A 16,588-nucleotide genomic window follows, 5' to 3' on the forward strand; every position below is an offset into this window, starting at 1 on the left:
TTCTGGTAATTTCGCATATTTGTAGAAACTCTTAACCGAGTTACCGAGATTGGCAGAGCGAAGTTTTCTGATTGTTGAAGTGTTGTTGTCAGGGAATTATTCTATTCATTAGGTGCCGCTGAATGGAGAGCAGTCCTGAAATGCGTTGTTCAAGCGCACACCCCGAGAGTCGAACCAGCGCCGGGTGATCTTGAAGCTTCTTTGTTAACAAAGTCACTCGCTAACCAACTGAGGTATTGGGGCGGATTGTGTTGTTGTGAACAAACCAACAGTTATAAACAAAATTGAAACGGGGCATTCCCAAAAACCAACAGGAAACAACACTTCTATTTTCTGATGAGGTTTTAAAGCGCAATAGCTTACAGCAAACAATAAACAATATTTATAAAAAAGGTACTTTATTAAGATTCAAAGAAAATGAAGGGGTGTAGCCTACTAGCAAGCATTTATAGAAATGGACCATGATATAAGAGGATCCACAGAGGATACAAACTTTATTAAAAACTTTATTGTTCATCGCTTTGTATCCGGTCGGAATTGGCTTTTTATAACGACTCCGAACACGCCAAAATCCCTCCGACTCCACGATTCCAACTCTACAGCCCTGGTGGCAAATAGGCTACAAACATTAACTCTGATATGTGATCATACTGACCAACAGCAGTCGATATGAAGTTTCAATCTGATTTGGGTACCGGAGTAGCCTATTGCTATTTCAAAATTTTAAAAAATTCTGCATTGACCATAATAAAGAAGTCAATGTTGACGTACCGGTATGATAAAAACAGATTCAACTTATCACTATCACTAACATTATCACTAGGCTAAATCCACTAGTGGATTTCGGGGAGAGGGGGGCGGGGGGTGAGATGGTGCTCACACAGCCCTGCCCATAGTATAATCGGAAACTTTATCTATTAATTTACGTTAACACATTGAAAAATCGCAGTCCAATGGCCAGGTCCCAACTATCACCTTGCAGTGATCTGTCATCTCGCGCTCCATTACAAAAACGCATAATAACTGTGGGAGACTAAAACATTTCGGGAGGGCAAACACAATTTTCCCAATTTTTTCTAAATTTGCTCAAATTTTGTCTTTGCATATATATTTTCAAAACCTCAAAATTACTCACAATCTTTGAGGTAGTGCAATCTAGGCCTAATAACTCTACAGTCATCAACTTGGCCATACAAAACACAGCCTACAACAGCTAAACAAGGCTAAATTAACTTTAATCTGCGTTGATAGACCTGTCTGTGTCCCAACTAAATAAATCATCAAATTAAAACATTCTTGTGTGGCACAAAAATATATATATATTAAGTCTAACTGGATTCAACAACAATTTGAACTGAGACTTCAGTGCTGACTGGATAACAATTGCTGAATACTGAAAAGCTTGGGTGTTCATCAGGACAACTATCGTTTCTAGCACTATAGTTGCAATGTTCATCTGATGAAAGTGAAAGCAAAAGCAACAATAAACAAGTTGATTATTGCTTCGCTGACGTTTCGCGCATCATGACAATGCGCATCCTCAGCAGTGGCGTACAGTGACCACTTTGACAGGGTGTTCAGTGACGGCAAAGCAACAGCGGGGGGGTCTGGGGGGCTTCCCCAGAAAATTTTTAAAATTAACATTGAATTTGGTGCGTTCAGAGAGCATTTTCAGCACAAATTCTGAACATGAACAGAACTGACAAAAATAATGTTGTCGGAATGGAGAAGAATACAAAATAGATATTTATTTGACAGCGCATTGAATGAAAAACTTAATAATATCAAACATTAAGTTGCATTTCTAAAGTCACATACTTCAGTTCACTTTTTATTTCCGACCATCAAAACGAACAATATTACTTGCCATAACACAGCAGGAGTCTGAAAAAACGCGAAAGTTAAAGCGTGCTCGAGATGGAAATGATTTACTTCATGCAAAGATTAGGCACGGTCGCAACACCTTGAGAAATGAACAAGCGAATTAAAAACAAACAGGTGAAAGTTAAAACAAAAAACAATAGCAAAGCAACTCGATAATAAACAAGAAAAGAAAGTCGATTGCTATGTTGGTCGGCTGTACTTTTATCCGCCGTACTACTTAGTAAAAACGAAAATGTTTAACACCTCGAGTACAGAAGGAAAATTCATCTATAGCATAATTCGATTCTTTTTGTTTGTGCAATAAATTTTTGAATTACATCGTCGTAGAAAGCTTGCTTTTGCTTCAGTTCTAGCAAAAGTTGTTTCCAACGCTAATCACCTCAAACTCTAATCCAACAAGCTAAAACTTGCTATTGCCTGGGATTCCCCCAATGACGCGCCAAGGTGTGCAGATCAGCGAGTGCACAGCCTGGCTGACCTAAAACCATTGCTGTTTTCGCTGCCTTGTGACGTCATTTTTCTTAATTGTTTATTTTAAATAGCACTCGCCAAGCTGTCAATGCGGTAGCCACTTTAACAAGTCGAAATTCTGCCACTGAAATTGACTAGAATGCAGCCGCCAACCAATCATGAGCTACGGCTCAAGTGACGTAAAAAATGGCGAAAAGAAGATCATAGAAAGCAAATTAAGTGATGGATTTTTTGTCAGCTCGTTGGCTTAGGGGTTAGGGTTAGGGATAGAAAGTAGTCATTTCATTGACGCGTGTTCGATTCTCACCACTGCTATTGCTCTTTTTCTTCTGTAATTACCAAATAAAGTTCAAAACAAGCATTAACTCTCTGGATGAGTGCTAGAAGGGTCACAATTGGACGGTAGCCTCTTATAACACGTTCTGATTGGTTGGCGGTTGCATTCTAATCAATTTCAGTGGCAGAATTTCGACTTGTTAAAGTGGCTACCTGTCAATGCACGGTAGCCACTTTAACAAGTCGAAATTCTGCCACTGAAATTGACTAGAATGCAACCGCCAACCAATCAGAACATGTTATAAGAGGCTTCCGTCCAATTGTGATCCTTATAGCACTCATCCAGAGAGTTAATGCTTGTTTTGAACTTTATTTGGTAATTAAAGAAGAAAAAAGAGCAATGGCAGTAGCGGGAATCGAACCCGCGTCAATGGAATGACTACTTTCTAGCCTTAACCCTAACCCTTTAGCCAACCAGCTGACAAAAAATCCATCACTTAATTTGCTTTCTATCATCCTCTTTTCGCCATTTTTTACGTCACTTAAACCGTAGCTTCTGATTGGTTGGCGGTTTCATTCTAATCAATTTCAGTGGTAGAATTTCGACTTGTTAAAGTGGCTACCTCAATGCACACCCAGCTTAAAGGTAATGACCGAAAAAAATTAAAGGCAATGACCTCAAACGTTGGAGTATTAAAATTAGAAGGGGACGAGTTTTGCAATTGAAAAGAAAGCAATCAGCATGCAGCAAGATGTTAGAATATCATGAAAGTAAAGAACATCGACAACCGATGGAAATTTTCTTTTTTTCTGGATTTCTTGGGGTGTGCAGTGCACACCTTGAACACCCTGAATATACGCCACTGATCCTCAGAGCGAATAACATACAAAATAAAATTTACAAATTTTTATAGCCTACTGCAGTGCGGTTGAAGGCAATCTTTAAAATAATAGGTGTTTCATTTTTTTTCTTGCAATAGCCTATTACATGCAATAGTTTTTGAAATCGATAGGCTACTACATTTTACATTCATTGGAAAATATCAATGTAGGCCTATCTCATAAATTATAACAGTTATGTAAAGTGTCTAAACTGGTGAGATGTCAAAACATCATAGTAAGATTGATTTTCCCAAATAACTGGACATTTTTGCCGAAATTCACGACATTTTTTTCTGCGGAGGAGCGACCGCCCCCCTCCCCCTGCCCTCCATCTCCTACGGCTTTGCTTGGCCGATTTGGTATAGAAAGCAGGAACTAACACATTGCGCGCTGCAAACTAATGTCTTAACAGTGTAGCTTGCTATTATAGAGGAGCATGAAGTGGAACCGGAGTTGACTCGATTTGCAGAAAATGCAACTTTGCATTTTAGTGAAATCAGTTCGTAGGTCCCTTATGATTCTGTTTGTAGAGGAAAAAAACTATCCCTACGATATTCGACCTGGCGTTAAATGCTTATAAGTGTGCTCCACTGAAAACATTTATGTGCTACTAAAGCTACGAAAATTTTTGCCCCCTTGAGCTATGTCGTGCTATTTGCATTGGCTAGGCCTAAGTTATTACGTTTACAGCCTATTTAGAATTACATTTTGGAGAGGAATGGATTTGGAGTCTAAAATTATGAAATTTTTGGAGTTGGAGTCACACACACTGCGTTAACAGCAAGTGAATACTCCATATGTACGTGTTGCTGTGGTTTTAACCTGTTTGCGTAGTTCGTCGGTTCGCCCAATTCGTCACTTTTTATCCCCTTGAGGTGACGAACTCTATGCATATTTATTCATCTAAAGAATGCCAAAAGAAGCATCGGTTCGATAACCTTCGTTTGTTTTATTAAGAATCCTGGTGCGCTGTCTTGTGCATGTTTGGCTTGTTTGTTGTTTTGTATACATTGCCATTTTTGCAAACTAAAGTAAACTTTTCTGATTTCTGTTGAAAGCAATTTGGCGTGATTAAAAATAGGCTACACTTTGTCTGGAAACATACATTACAGAAAGTCTGGCAACACTTTTGTATAACGCTTTCTCCTTTCAGAACCAAGATAGCGTAACTTGCGCTTCCCAGTACGTTCTTGATTTTCCTGATTTTCATAAAAAAGTATCTCTTACCTCGATGGCATTTCAAGGACTTCCCTTCCCTTGAAATCAGTCTTGTTTTTTTTCAGGTGGCTTATTATGCTGTTATGGGGGCCGCGGATTTCGTTGGTAGTGGGAGTGGGTCTAAAATATTCTCTCAACGACCTTGATTGTGACTGTAAACTATGCCGGAGGCCCACGCCATTGGAGGATCTTTTTATTTTTAAAGACATCTAACCCACCGACTTAATTACAAAATTGAGTAGAAAAATCTCACAACAGAGAAACTTGGCGCCTCATTGCCTCCAACCCTCGACGAGGATAAGGAACTTAATGATGATGATGGGCCCACCGAGCTTCATCGCAAAAAAACAGCTTGTCTCTTGGTCAACAGGCATTTTTTTTATCACTAAAGCAGAGTAAAACTGTAAACATCGTGTGTATTTTCGCACTTTCACCGACTTGCCAGTAACCGATATTTCAAAGTAGATAGCGTTTACAAAGAAAATTGCTTCTAACACTTGTAAGATTACACTCTGTCCAGCTTTCACATCTACAGCAGGTTTGTATTTTCTCCTGCCAAAACTTTCAAACGATTATTTTCTAGTAATAAATTCGCATCATTAGAAATGCATTCACCAACAAACAAAGTTTTACTTCCTAACTCGAAAGTTGTGGCATTTTCGAAAGCGGCAGCATTCGCAAAAAAAGAAGGGTCCGAAATTAAGCTCCTTTAATACAGAGTTATTATCAAGATGCAATGTGTGTTGACAAAATCAAACTAAAACGTTTCTACAAGCATCATAATCTTTATATTATTTTACTATATTGCAATCAACACATATCTTTAACAAGGAGTTATTTAAACATTTTTTTAAAACGGAGAGCATAGCTCAATAGTCCCCCTGCGAACGCCACTGCATAGGCTGGTAACATACATCTTATTTTACGTCATATATAATGTTTGGAACACTCTTGGTTACATGCAAATGCAATAATAGGCTAAAATTACTAAGTAAGCTTACTCGTTTAGCAAGATTGTATGATCAATGATCATACTCATGTAAGGGTAACTATGGAACAGCAACGTGATGGGTTAAAATGGATGATTTTAACAAGATTAGCAAATAACTTGAGCAAGTGTTATGACTCTGCTTTAGTTGATTTCTCTGCAGAATAGTCTAGGCAAACGACGATTGCCTGCGTTGATAAATTGAACCAGTCTATCTCCAGTGACGCACCAACCTGAGAATAATAGTAGCCTACTTTGTAAATTTTAGCGTAGGTGATAAACAGTTAATTTTAGTTTGAACATGGTCACATCATTAATATTTTAACTGCAAACAGTGCACACTGTTTCGGCCTTCCGGCCTCCTTAATGAAGGCGGTACGCCGGTATGATCATGGATATATATAGTTCCATGTGACATTTTCCCATTTGTGAAACCCAAAGAGCTCCGAAAATGGCACTACTTCCAACCATGTTAAAGTTCTCAAACTGCAAACACTGAGCTTTGCGCATTGCGCAATGCATAGCAAGGTGCATATAGCGCAATGCATAGCAAAGAGCAGGTGCAATAGCAAGGTGTAATGCATAGCAATATTTTAAGTGTTTCAAAAGCATTTGAAATTGAATAGATAAGGAGAAGTCTTAACCCTTTGAAGGTTGGGGGGGGGCTGTCAATTCAACTTTTTTGTATCAACAGTTGTATCTCTAAAACCACTGAGGCTGCGACTACGAGATTTCTTGACTTTTCCTAACTTTTATTCACCTCTATTGAGCTGAAATTTTGAGCGAATAAAGGTTATAAATCGAGAAATATAAGGCATTTCTCAGCACATCCTCTGAAATATTTCATATTCTATTGTTCAAAATTTTCCCACCAGCTGGATGAAAGCAATTAATTTGGCCCATGTCTCGTTAATCAAATGATTTAAATTGAGATTATGTAAAAAAAAATTAATCACAACATTGCATTATTTTGCAATGCATGTTTTTCATTACTCTATCAAGAAATACCAAATAATTCAAACGTCATAAGTCACATCAACATTTCAACGTATATAAGCAGTTCTAAAATTTACATAGTTTTAATTTTCGGATATGCTCTGCGTGAATAGTTTTACAAAGTGAATCCCAAATTTTGAAACCGTGCCTTAAAAAATAACAGAGATATCACTCCTAAAGCATAAGAAGAATCGACAGCCCCCCCCCCAAACTGAGCAAGACTCCAGGAGCCCAACCGCCTAAGGGTTAAAACCTTAAGAAGCATTTTGGGTCAATATAGGTTAATTTAAAATAATATAAAGAATGAAGTCAAATCTCGTGTTTATTTTACAGTACTCGGTGACCATTCTACTGAAATACGATGAAAGATAAACGTTGAATTCACATCCTAAATATTACAGTGGAGAAAGAGACTTCTCGTCGTTATTCTTATAATGCAGGAACCTTGTGGTCAACCGAATGGAAGGACTTGAAGCCAATTTTTCGTCGGATTGTCCAGTGTACGTAGGCTTATTATTTCACTGGGAGGGGAATACAGGGGACACCCCAAAATGATGTGGTTGGCTGTTAGCTCCATTACACCGCATTGCCACGCTATAGCTCGTTGATCATCATGACCTGACCTTTCATGGGACTGAAAAACCCATTATCGTAAAGTTGGTTTATTCATGGCCACCTGGAGATGCGGCCTGATTTGTCACATTTTGCAAATTTTGATTACAGCTATTGCTAGTGCTTGACTGACATTTTTTGACATGTTTTTACTTTTTGCGGTTTCCTAATGACATAAAACTTTTTTGTTGCCTTGGGGAAGCAGTAGCAAATGAGAAAAAGTAAGTTGAAAAACGCAAAATCAGACTGTCATTGAAAATTAACAGTCTGACTAAAATCTACAAAATCAAATTTTCTTTGTTTTTGAACATGTGAGGATGTTAAAACCTATTGTGTCATCTGGGAAAAAGAATAAAGAAAGCGTAAAAATCTAATTTTTAGAAAAATTTATTTAAACGTTCGCCCAAAGTTAGAAAAACCTGGAAATTTCTGCAAAATGTGACAAATCAGGCCGTATCTTTAGGCGGCCATGGTTTATTCTATAACTTACCAGAGAATATTTCAGCCTTGGCGCGAGGAAGAGTGATAGCAACCTCTGCTCCCTTCAGATGATAAGAAACAGTCATGCCAGCATCGGTTCTCAAAGTCACGCGAGCAGGATCTCTCGCAATGCGTATTCCTTGCACAGTACTTGCGTAAGGGAGTTGCACAGTTCTTGAGTTTACCTGCAGCAAATAACGTTCATGCAATGGTGAGCAGAATGTTGATTGTTTAAAAAAAGAAGTTATGATGACAGATTTTGAAACCCAACATGTAAGTACAGGCAATAGGCCAATAAAATTCTAAGCAAGAATTTTTTGTAACTGCTTAGTGCTTATACTATTTTCTTCGAAAAAGTTAAGAGAAAAACAATACTCAAGACTTTCAACAAGTTTAAATAAATTTATTCCGTAAATAACAAATCTACACTTAAATGATAGATAAATCCATTTAAAAAATGAAAATAAGCCAATAGGTGTAGATGTTTCTAATACTACTAGACAAAAGAGCCGGAAACGTTTTTATAGCCATGGCTACCAAAAGATAGGCTAAGGCCTGATTTGTCACATTCTGCTGAATTTTACAGATTTTGTTAACTTTTGGTGGCTGTCTGAGCAAATTTTTCTAAAAATTATATTTTAACGTCTTCTTTACTGCCTTCCCCAAATGACACAATGGGACACAACATCAGACTTTGAAAAACCAAAACAATTTGATTCAAAAAATTTCAGTTGAACCGTTAATCGCTTTTTAACAGTCTGATAGAGTGTTTTTCGAGTTAATTTTTTTCGTTTTTTTACTGCTTTTCCAAGGCAACAAAAAGCTTTGATATAACTACGAGTGAGAAAAGTAAAAAAAAATGTAGAAAATTTCAGTCAGACAGCAGCAGTAGCGGTAATCAAAATCTGCAAAATGCGACAAATCGGGCCGCATCTAATGATGTGGCCTGTAGCATAATTAAACTAAAAGTGTTTGTATATCTTACCATTGCGTCTGTGTGAGCACGGTAAATTTGTATGTCAGTGCCTTTGTAGTTTACAATCAACGTTCTGACGACATGATAAGATTTGGGAGAACCTTCACTTCCAATCTGCGTGAAACAATAAAAGATCTACAAGTGGAAAAGATAGCTTGACTACTGCAGTCGGTGGTAAAGCAATATAATATGTAATAAAATTTACTGACATCTGAGACACACTTTTGAAGCTAAAATGGTAGTTACAGGCATTGTAAAATTGAATCAACATTGTAGGCCTAAGTTATTGAAGTTTGAAGAAAATACGTGTTATTCTTTCTTTTATTTGTTCCGATAGTTTGCTTGGATAAGTGCAGGAGAAGTCTTAATGAAACAAGATTAAGCAACTTTGGTTTAAATCTCTGGCTAAGTGCTTGACCAACGCATTATAAAAAAGTTCTCCAATTAGCGGTAGCGGCAGTTATTATGTAGAACAATGGCCAACGGCACTTCAACAAGCGAAAAATTCAATTTTTCAATCTCGGTGACCAGAAACCTTCGTCATTGTTTTAAAGCCTCAACAAGTAGTCTATGACGTAGTTTCTTGGAGACTTTCTCAGTCCGGGAATAAAGATTCCAACAATCTACCAATCAGTCCATTTAGATAACGGATGAAGTAAAACGTTTGTCGTTTTATATTATATCTTCAAAATTAACTGCGAAATTCTTCCAACATGGTACATAACTAAAAATACAAGATCATTTTGTACTCGTTATGGTACTTTACAATGGACTGCGTTACTTTACAATGCAGAAACATGGACACTATCATCACAAATGGTTAAACGACTTGAGGCATTTGAAATGTGGATTTATAGAAGAAAGCTTAAAATTTCATGGAAGGATAAAATCACAAAGATGTAGCCTACTATCTAGAATACAAACCCTGTACAAACCAACATTGAAATTCTACAAACAATTAAATCAAGAAAATTAAGATATTTTGGCCACATGATTCGCAATAATTCTATTCAAAGACAACTACTAGAAGAAAAATAAACGGCAAACGAAATAGGGGCAGACCATTAAGAATTTTGACTAACGATATTGAAGACTGGTCAGGACTTAATTACAAAACTGCAGTAAAAAATCTCACAACAGAGAAACTTGGCGCCCCATTGCCTCCAACCATCGACGAGAGGAAGCAACTTAATGATGATGATGGTACATTATACAAAACACGGATTTGCACGTTCTTAACTCTCAGGCAGCAAGTAAAATGACATACCGAGACTCTAAACGTAACATTTCCTTCATTGTAAGTGACTAAATTGATTGGACAGAGCTGCCTTGTTCCTTTTCTTTCATCTGTAATTTGAAGAGGTGGCAACTCTCGGTTTACAAATGTCTGGAATGGTCCAAATTTCAGGGCACGAGGTACGAAAGAGAGACCAAGTATGTTATTGGTGAACGTTGACAGGCGAGCGCTCACACCGTTCACTGTGTATGCGCATGAATGACCTGAAAGCATAGCGCAAAAACAAATAATTAGCCTGCAAATAAAAAGGTGTCTTACCACACTCTCAATCAGTTGTTTTGAAAATTTGAAGTAGCCAATTGTCACGATTTCTTTCTATCTCTTACCAGGAAAAAGACTTGGAAAGATTCAATGACGTAGTTTAATGGGTCAAACCGAAAAGCAGTCAATTAAATTCACGGATAGTTCTACTGGTGAAATGATATATAAAAACGCTTGAAGGACTCCAACGAACGGCTTCTCAAATAACTCTAATTTCTGCATCAACTATACCAATTCATATTGCGCTCTTCTTTCTTCAGCTTCTGCTTCGCGCTGCGCTCTTCTTTCTTCAGCTTCGCGCTGCGCCCGCTTCTCCTCTGCTTCAGCTTCAAGTTGTGCTCGCTTTTCCTCAGCTTCAAGTTGTGCAGCTTCAGCTTCACGCTGTGCTCGTTTTTCTTCAGCTTCAAGTTCTGCTTTCCTTATTTCACGAGCAGCTCTTCTATCTTCTCTTTCGTCAGCTTCTCGCTGAGCTTTTTGGTCCATTATCTTGTGATACTCTTCCATCACAAACTGAGACTTCTCATTACCAGTCAGCCCCATTCGTTCAGCCATGCTCCCTAAGTCTTCAATCATCTCATGTTTGACAGTATCCGCCATCTTGACATTAATTTATTATTCTTTCAATAAATCTTCGGTATTCTTCGGTTTTTCGGTTATATTCTTTTTCGGTTTAATCTTTTCGGTTTGATCCCGGACGAGCCCCCAGAATGTCACGTTTTCTTTCTATCTCTTACCAGAAAAAAGACTTGGAAAGGTTCAATGACGTAGTTTAATGGGTCAAACCGAAAAGCAGTCAATTAAATGTCGAATAATTCTACAGTGAAATGATAATCTGACTTCTTGAAGAACTTTAACGAACGGCTTCTCAAATAACTCTAATTTCTGCATCAACTATACCAATTCACAACTCATAGCACAACTCTCATAATCAACTCGTAACAATCACCATAATAATAATCTCAGAATCTCAGAATAAACATTACACAAACTACACCACTATTTATAGTTGGCTGTTCAGTCCAATAACTTCGAGAAGATTACATCATAAAGAACCATCGTTCGGTCACGTAGCATTTAAATGTCAACAAGCAGAAGCTTATAGAAGGTCACGTTCGCAAGAAGATTCTTACATAATAACGATTTCGTAATCAGAGGTCCATTCGTAAACAACCTTGTGACATCATGACAAACGATATTGGCAATTGTGAAAACAACAGAACGTTCCAGATACAGAATAATCTAGAATTACGTTGCAGAACAACGACTTCACAATTAGAGGTTACTACTGGTCATTGACCGATAATAACATACCGCTCAAGAATTCCATAATGAAAACAACACGCTTGTTGAAGTAACAAAGCAAGCGATCGCGAGGCATTTGCACCTTGATTGTGACACCAATATTAAAAATATTATTATTTCATATTCAGTAATCCCACAGACATTTACCAAGAAATTTAAATAAATATAAGACTCGACTCGACACTCTAGTTTTAAATGTGCAATAAACGTCAGTTTCTATTGTTATGTATATAACCTTGAAACGTGTTTTTTTACTGCGGATGCAACTATGTGCAAATGTAATGCTATCATTATGTACAATGTACAATATTAGTACAAGTACTGATTCTACATGCTACCGCAAAATGACTTCGGACCTTTCTAAATTTTCAAGAAAAACTAACATTTTGTATACAATGAAACCTTTCAATAAAAACAATCGACCATTCTTAATATTTTGTCAATATTAAAATCTTCTTTACATTTTTCACAATCTTTGCATTGTTTGTCATAATGCTTAATGTTAGTCATATGATCTGATGTAAAACGCACAGCTACAAACTGGCGTAAATTTTGCTGTACACAAAAAGGTCCGAAGTCATTTTGCTGTAGCTGTACATTAAACAAAAAACAACTCATCACATTTTGACAAGAACAGGTTACCTTCATCGGGCGGAGATGGTGGTAGACCATCATCGGTGGTTTTCTTACACTCTGATGGACGAACACAATTGTTTCCTTCTTTTACAAAACCAGGGTTGCATACACAAGCCTCCACTGTTCCTTGGATATCGCAACTGCAAAAACAAGAACGTTTTGCGAAATTATTTCCACAGCACACAAATCGTATAAGCATTTCCTCTTAATTTTCGTCTTCATATTTACGTGCATCAGCTAGTGAGTATTGTGGGGACCCGAACTGGCACTTCGAACACATATTTCAGTTCTGCATATTGAATGTTAGAGGTGATGTATCAATTAGCATTACCGATTTTTCAAAGGAAACTTACTCGTCCGAAGCATAAGGATTCAAGCAAGTGTCAGGACATGGAGTAGCACATCCTTCATAGCGGCTGTTTGCCGGGCAGGTGAAGGTACGGAAGCCTGTACTGTGTCTCCAGTTGCATAACTTCACGCCTGCAGCTTGGCACGCCGAAGCGTAACTTTCTAAAGACTGTAACGGAAAAAGTATATTTGTAACATTTGTATAAATAAATGTTTGTTTTATACAAGTAAAGTAGGCTATTACAGATACAGAAGGGCTGTTTATGACCAGCAGACAACATAGTTGCGAAAAAGTTTATCAACTGCGAAAGACTTTTTGGCAATATTCGGGTTGAATAAGCACACTTTTTTTTATAATTACTCGGTTATAAAGAAAGTGGCCTCTTTTTATATTCTTATAATTACCTATGATGGCTTGAACAAACGAAGAAAACTCTCTTGTTACCTTCCCTTAAGGTCTGGTTTTCACAAGAGTTCAATAGCTTATTTTTGTTTTTATCAGCAAACTACAAAAACTGCACATTTACAACATTATTTACATTTACATTGTCGGCAGCAATGGCCGAGTGGTTAGCGCGTTGGGCTCGCAGTCGAGAGCCTGTATGTTCGACTCCAGCCACCCGCACTTGCTGTTGTTTCTCTGGGCAAGAAACTTTACGATAATTGCCTCTACCCAGTGATCGATTTCGAGTAATGGGTAATACCAAATTTAAGTCATAAATAGAGTAGACAACCGGAAACAGACATTGCCGTCGGCTGCAGCGTGGGTCTGGTGTACGTCGGAAGGCGTACACCGACGCATAGCGCTCAAGTCCGCTTTCCCGCAATGCAGGATAAAGATAAACAAACAAACATTACAAGGATGTAATTGCTCTGGGGCTAAAAGTTGTCAAACGACGTCCATTGCATTACGAAAAGTGACAATAGTTGGGCTCCAAAAAAGCATTTCAAGAACAAAAATAGAAATAAGAAAAGTTTATCAGGTGAATTGCATCATCGACAAGCAAAAGCAGCAGTAATCATGTTTTTTTTGGCAGTCGAGCAGTTAAAGTTTTCTAAAATCACTTATCACATACTTTTTGTCGTCGTTTTACCTTTTCTAGAATAGCCCTGTTTCCATTGTTCACGCAGACATCAAACACGCAATCGCTGAGGTAATTTCCAACGTTAACCATTTTACGACATTGAGTGAAAGCACTTCCCAGTAAACGGCCACAGTAGCTTGCTCCCCTCCTGCAATGCACAGAATTGGCTACGCTATCCTCATGGCTTAGAAATATTGCATTTACTTTGCATCTTTACTTTACACAATCTGTTAGCAAAAGAAAAAAACAAATAATTTGTTTAAAACTCTTGTCGTAAAACAAAAGAAAGGAAAAGTGCGCTCTGAACAAATGTCTTCTGACCGTGCTGCCAGACTCACAACAATGCTCGCTATAAACGACTGGGATGTGTGCATTGTAATATAAATAAACTTATTTTCACCCAAGCAAGTTCAATTCTATTCAAATGAAAATGTAATTCGATTCGCTATATCATCTTAAATTAGAGTTATTTCAATAGAATCTTATTTAAATAAATTCATTATTTATTCAAATGAATAAAGTTTATTCATAAAGTTTCAATAAGTAAAGTTATTTAAATAAACTAAAGTGAAGATGGTTTAGCAGGTTGAAATCTCTTTCAGTAAAATACGATTGAACTGATGCATGCACTTTTTTTTTGTAATAGTTTGTGGTATTGATTTAAACGAAGCAATACTACTGATATTATCATTGCAAAGCGATTTAAGTTTGTTGTTTGTTGAAACCAACAACGCATGAAGACATGCTTATTGCTTACCATCGACGATCGTTCGTAGGGGAGCACCTTGCAGCAGGTGGTGGATATATCGCGTTTTTCCCAACTTGAAATTTTCTTCCAAAATCATTAATATTTCTAACAAATTCTGGGGGAATGTCATCTGCTGGATTTCCGTTGTAGTTGCCAAACAACCCGCTTATCTACATCATTGCATGAACTAATGAATAATCTTATCTAAATCATTGAACTAAATCGAAGACAACAATGGATAAAAAGAAAAAAATTAACATTAAAATACACAAGTTGCTTAGCATTGTCAAGCAACACGTATTGAAGAGCCATAAAGTAATTATCAAACGCTTTATAAAGAAGTTTTAATAACCATTACAGTATAGAATAGTTTTGAAGCTATGTTTCGTCATTGCCCATGTAATCTACACGTCTTACAACGTAAAAAAGATTAAGCATGGATAATTGTAAGAAATGTTACTTTTGATCGCTTACCACTTACTTTTGCAGGAGAAATCTTACTTAATCTATAAATCTACTAACTTTAACTCCCTGTTTTGTTTAACCCAGGACGGTAAAGTCAGACAAAAACATACGACTTGTACTCTTCGATTTAAAATTGGCCGATTTCGATTCCGGCTTCAGTGTTGCCACATATTTTTAAGTTGTCAGATTCTGTTTACTTGTTTGATCATTTAAAAAGAGTAATCAGCAATTTTATAAAACATGGGCATGAAAGCTTAATTGTTGTAAGTAATGGAGTTTTGGTCTTTTTTACCATATTGCAATTCAAAATTCAATTAATGTGTAAGGTGAGCACAGGTTCGTCTTCGTTTGAAATATTTACTGAAGTAATCTGAAAGACAGTTTTGTCGTCGGTATCTAATGTAACTTGTTTTGTTTTTTAAACGTACTTCACTCCTAAAACTTTGGTGTTGAGCGGTATTGAAATATTTATAGGCTACTTACTTGTTTCTTATTTGTACTCAACCTCTAATCTGAATAAACCAACTGTCAAAAAGCCAATGAGATACGTAGCAACGTCGCAATTCAACGTCGGTTTACACTCTGCAAACGTTAAATCAAAGTCCAAAACGCATCATTTGCTGTCTGGGTTAATTGAGCAACTTTTGCTAACTTTTGTAAGTTCATTTCAAATGTCTTTTACTTGAAAAATCCGTGGCTTTTTTCAAATTGTATGCTTACCATATATTGAATCGATTTTACTTGCTTAATTTGTAAATCAACTAACTCACATGTTACAAGTGAATGAAAAAAAAAACAAAAAAACTTTCAAACAAAATCATTGTAAAGCATTTGATAAATCTATTTTGTAACAATAAAAATAAGACGTGTGTTTACCATTAGACGCTCAAACTAAATTCTGGTTACAATGAAACCAAGTGTCCATTTGTATTATATTAAAGGTGTCTAAATATTATGCACTTTAAAGTTTGAAGAAGTCGATGTGTATTCTGAAGTTGTGATCGAAATTGAAGCGGTGACTTTACAAAAGCTTAGAAGGACAAACTAGAGAAGACAAACATTTTTATTTTCTGGTAAAATTTTAAAGCTCAATGTGGAAAACCAAAACCTATATTTTGAAAAATAATCGCAAACAAAATTTTATTGTTTATCTTAGGCCCTCCTTGTCAAGTCGGAGTCATAGGTAGCCTGTTTTAACAATTTTGATTCCAGATACGCTAAAATCCCTCCTACTTCACAACTCCGACACCAACCCATAACCCTGGTTTGATCAGCCTAACTGCAGATAGGTTACTGTAAAAAAATCACCTTTGATGAATAACTGCCTGGAAGCGTCACTGATATAAAATGGTCGTAGGCGTATTTAACAGTGACAAAGTATTTTGTTGTGAGGACAGTGGTTCTTCCAGCTGTACGAACTTTGAATAAATCCGATTCATATCCTTCAACAACATCTCCGTTCACCTTGAAAAGAAATATATCCTTGATTATAGAACTACCTACTATTATAATATTTCTAAAATGGTGTCATGTTTACAATTTATTTTTATTAACCTACAAAAAAGGTAAGTAACATTGAAAAATTTAACTGTTTAAAATGTTATTGATGATATTTTAATGTATAGTATAATCTACGTAAATTGAATCACTATTATCAAAGTAA

General features: G+C 36.8%; 1 protein-coding gene across 1 annotated transcript in view; it reads right to left on the reverse strand.

The window, feature by feature from the left end:
• Positions 1-5,127: 5,127 nt before the first annotated feature.
• LOC145766498 (IgGFc-binding protein-like) overlaps positions 5,128-16,588 on the reverse strand; it is a 39,345-nt gene continuing 27,884 nt past the window's right edge. The window contains exons 34-42 of the mRNA XM_082578223.1: positions 16,234-16,389; positions 14,470-14,630; positions 13,722-13,860; positions 12,633-12,796; positions 12,286-12,419; positions 10,051-10,283; positions 8,793-8,897; positions 7,818-7,992; positions 5,128-5,952 (exon numbers count right to left, since the gene is read on the reverse strand). Of these exons, the coding sequence (XP_082434349.1) occupies positions 5,864-5,952; positions 7,818-7,992; positions 8,793-8,897; positions 10,051-10,283; positions 12,286-12,419; positions 12,633-12,796; positions 13,722-13,860; positions 14,470-14,630; positions 16,234-16,389 (1,356 nt within the window). The 3' untranslated portion in view covers positions 5,128-5,863. The remainder of the gene's footprint in view (positions 5,953-7,817; positions 7,993-8,792; positions 8,898-10,050; positions 10,284-12,285; positions 12,420-12,632; positions 12,797-13,721; positions 13,861-14,469; positions 14,631-16,233; positions 16,390-16,588) is intronic.

This window comes from Aplidium turbinatum, chromosome 3 (genome assembly GCF_918807975.1).
Source record: "Aplidium turbinatum chromosome 3, kaAplTurb1.1, whole genome shotgun sequence".
Taxonomy (NCBI): domain Eukaryota; kingdom Metazoa; phylum Chordata; class Ascidiacea; order Aplousobranchia; family Polyclinidae; genus Aplidium; species Aplidium turbinatum.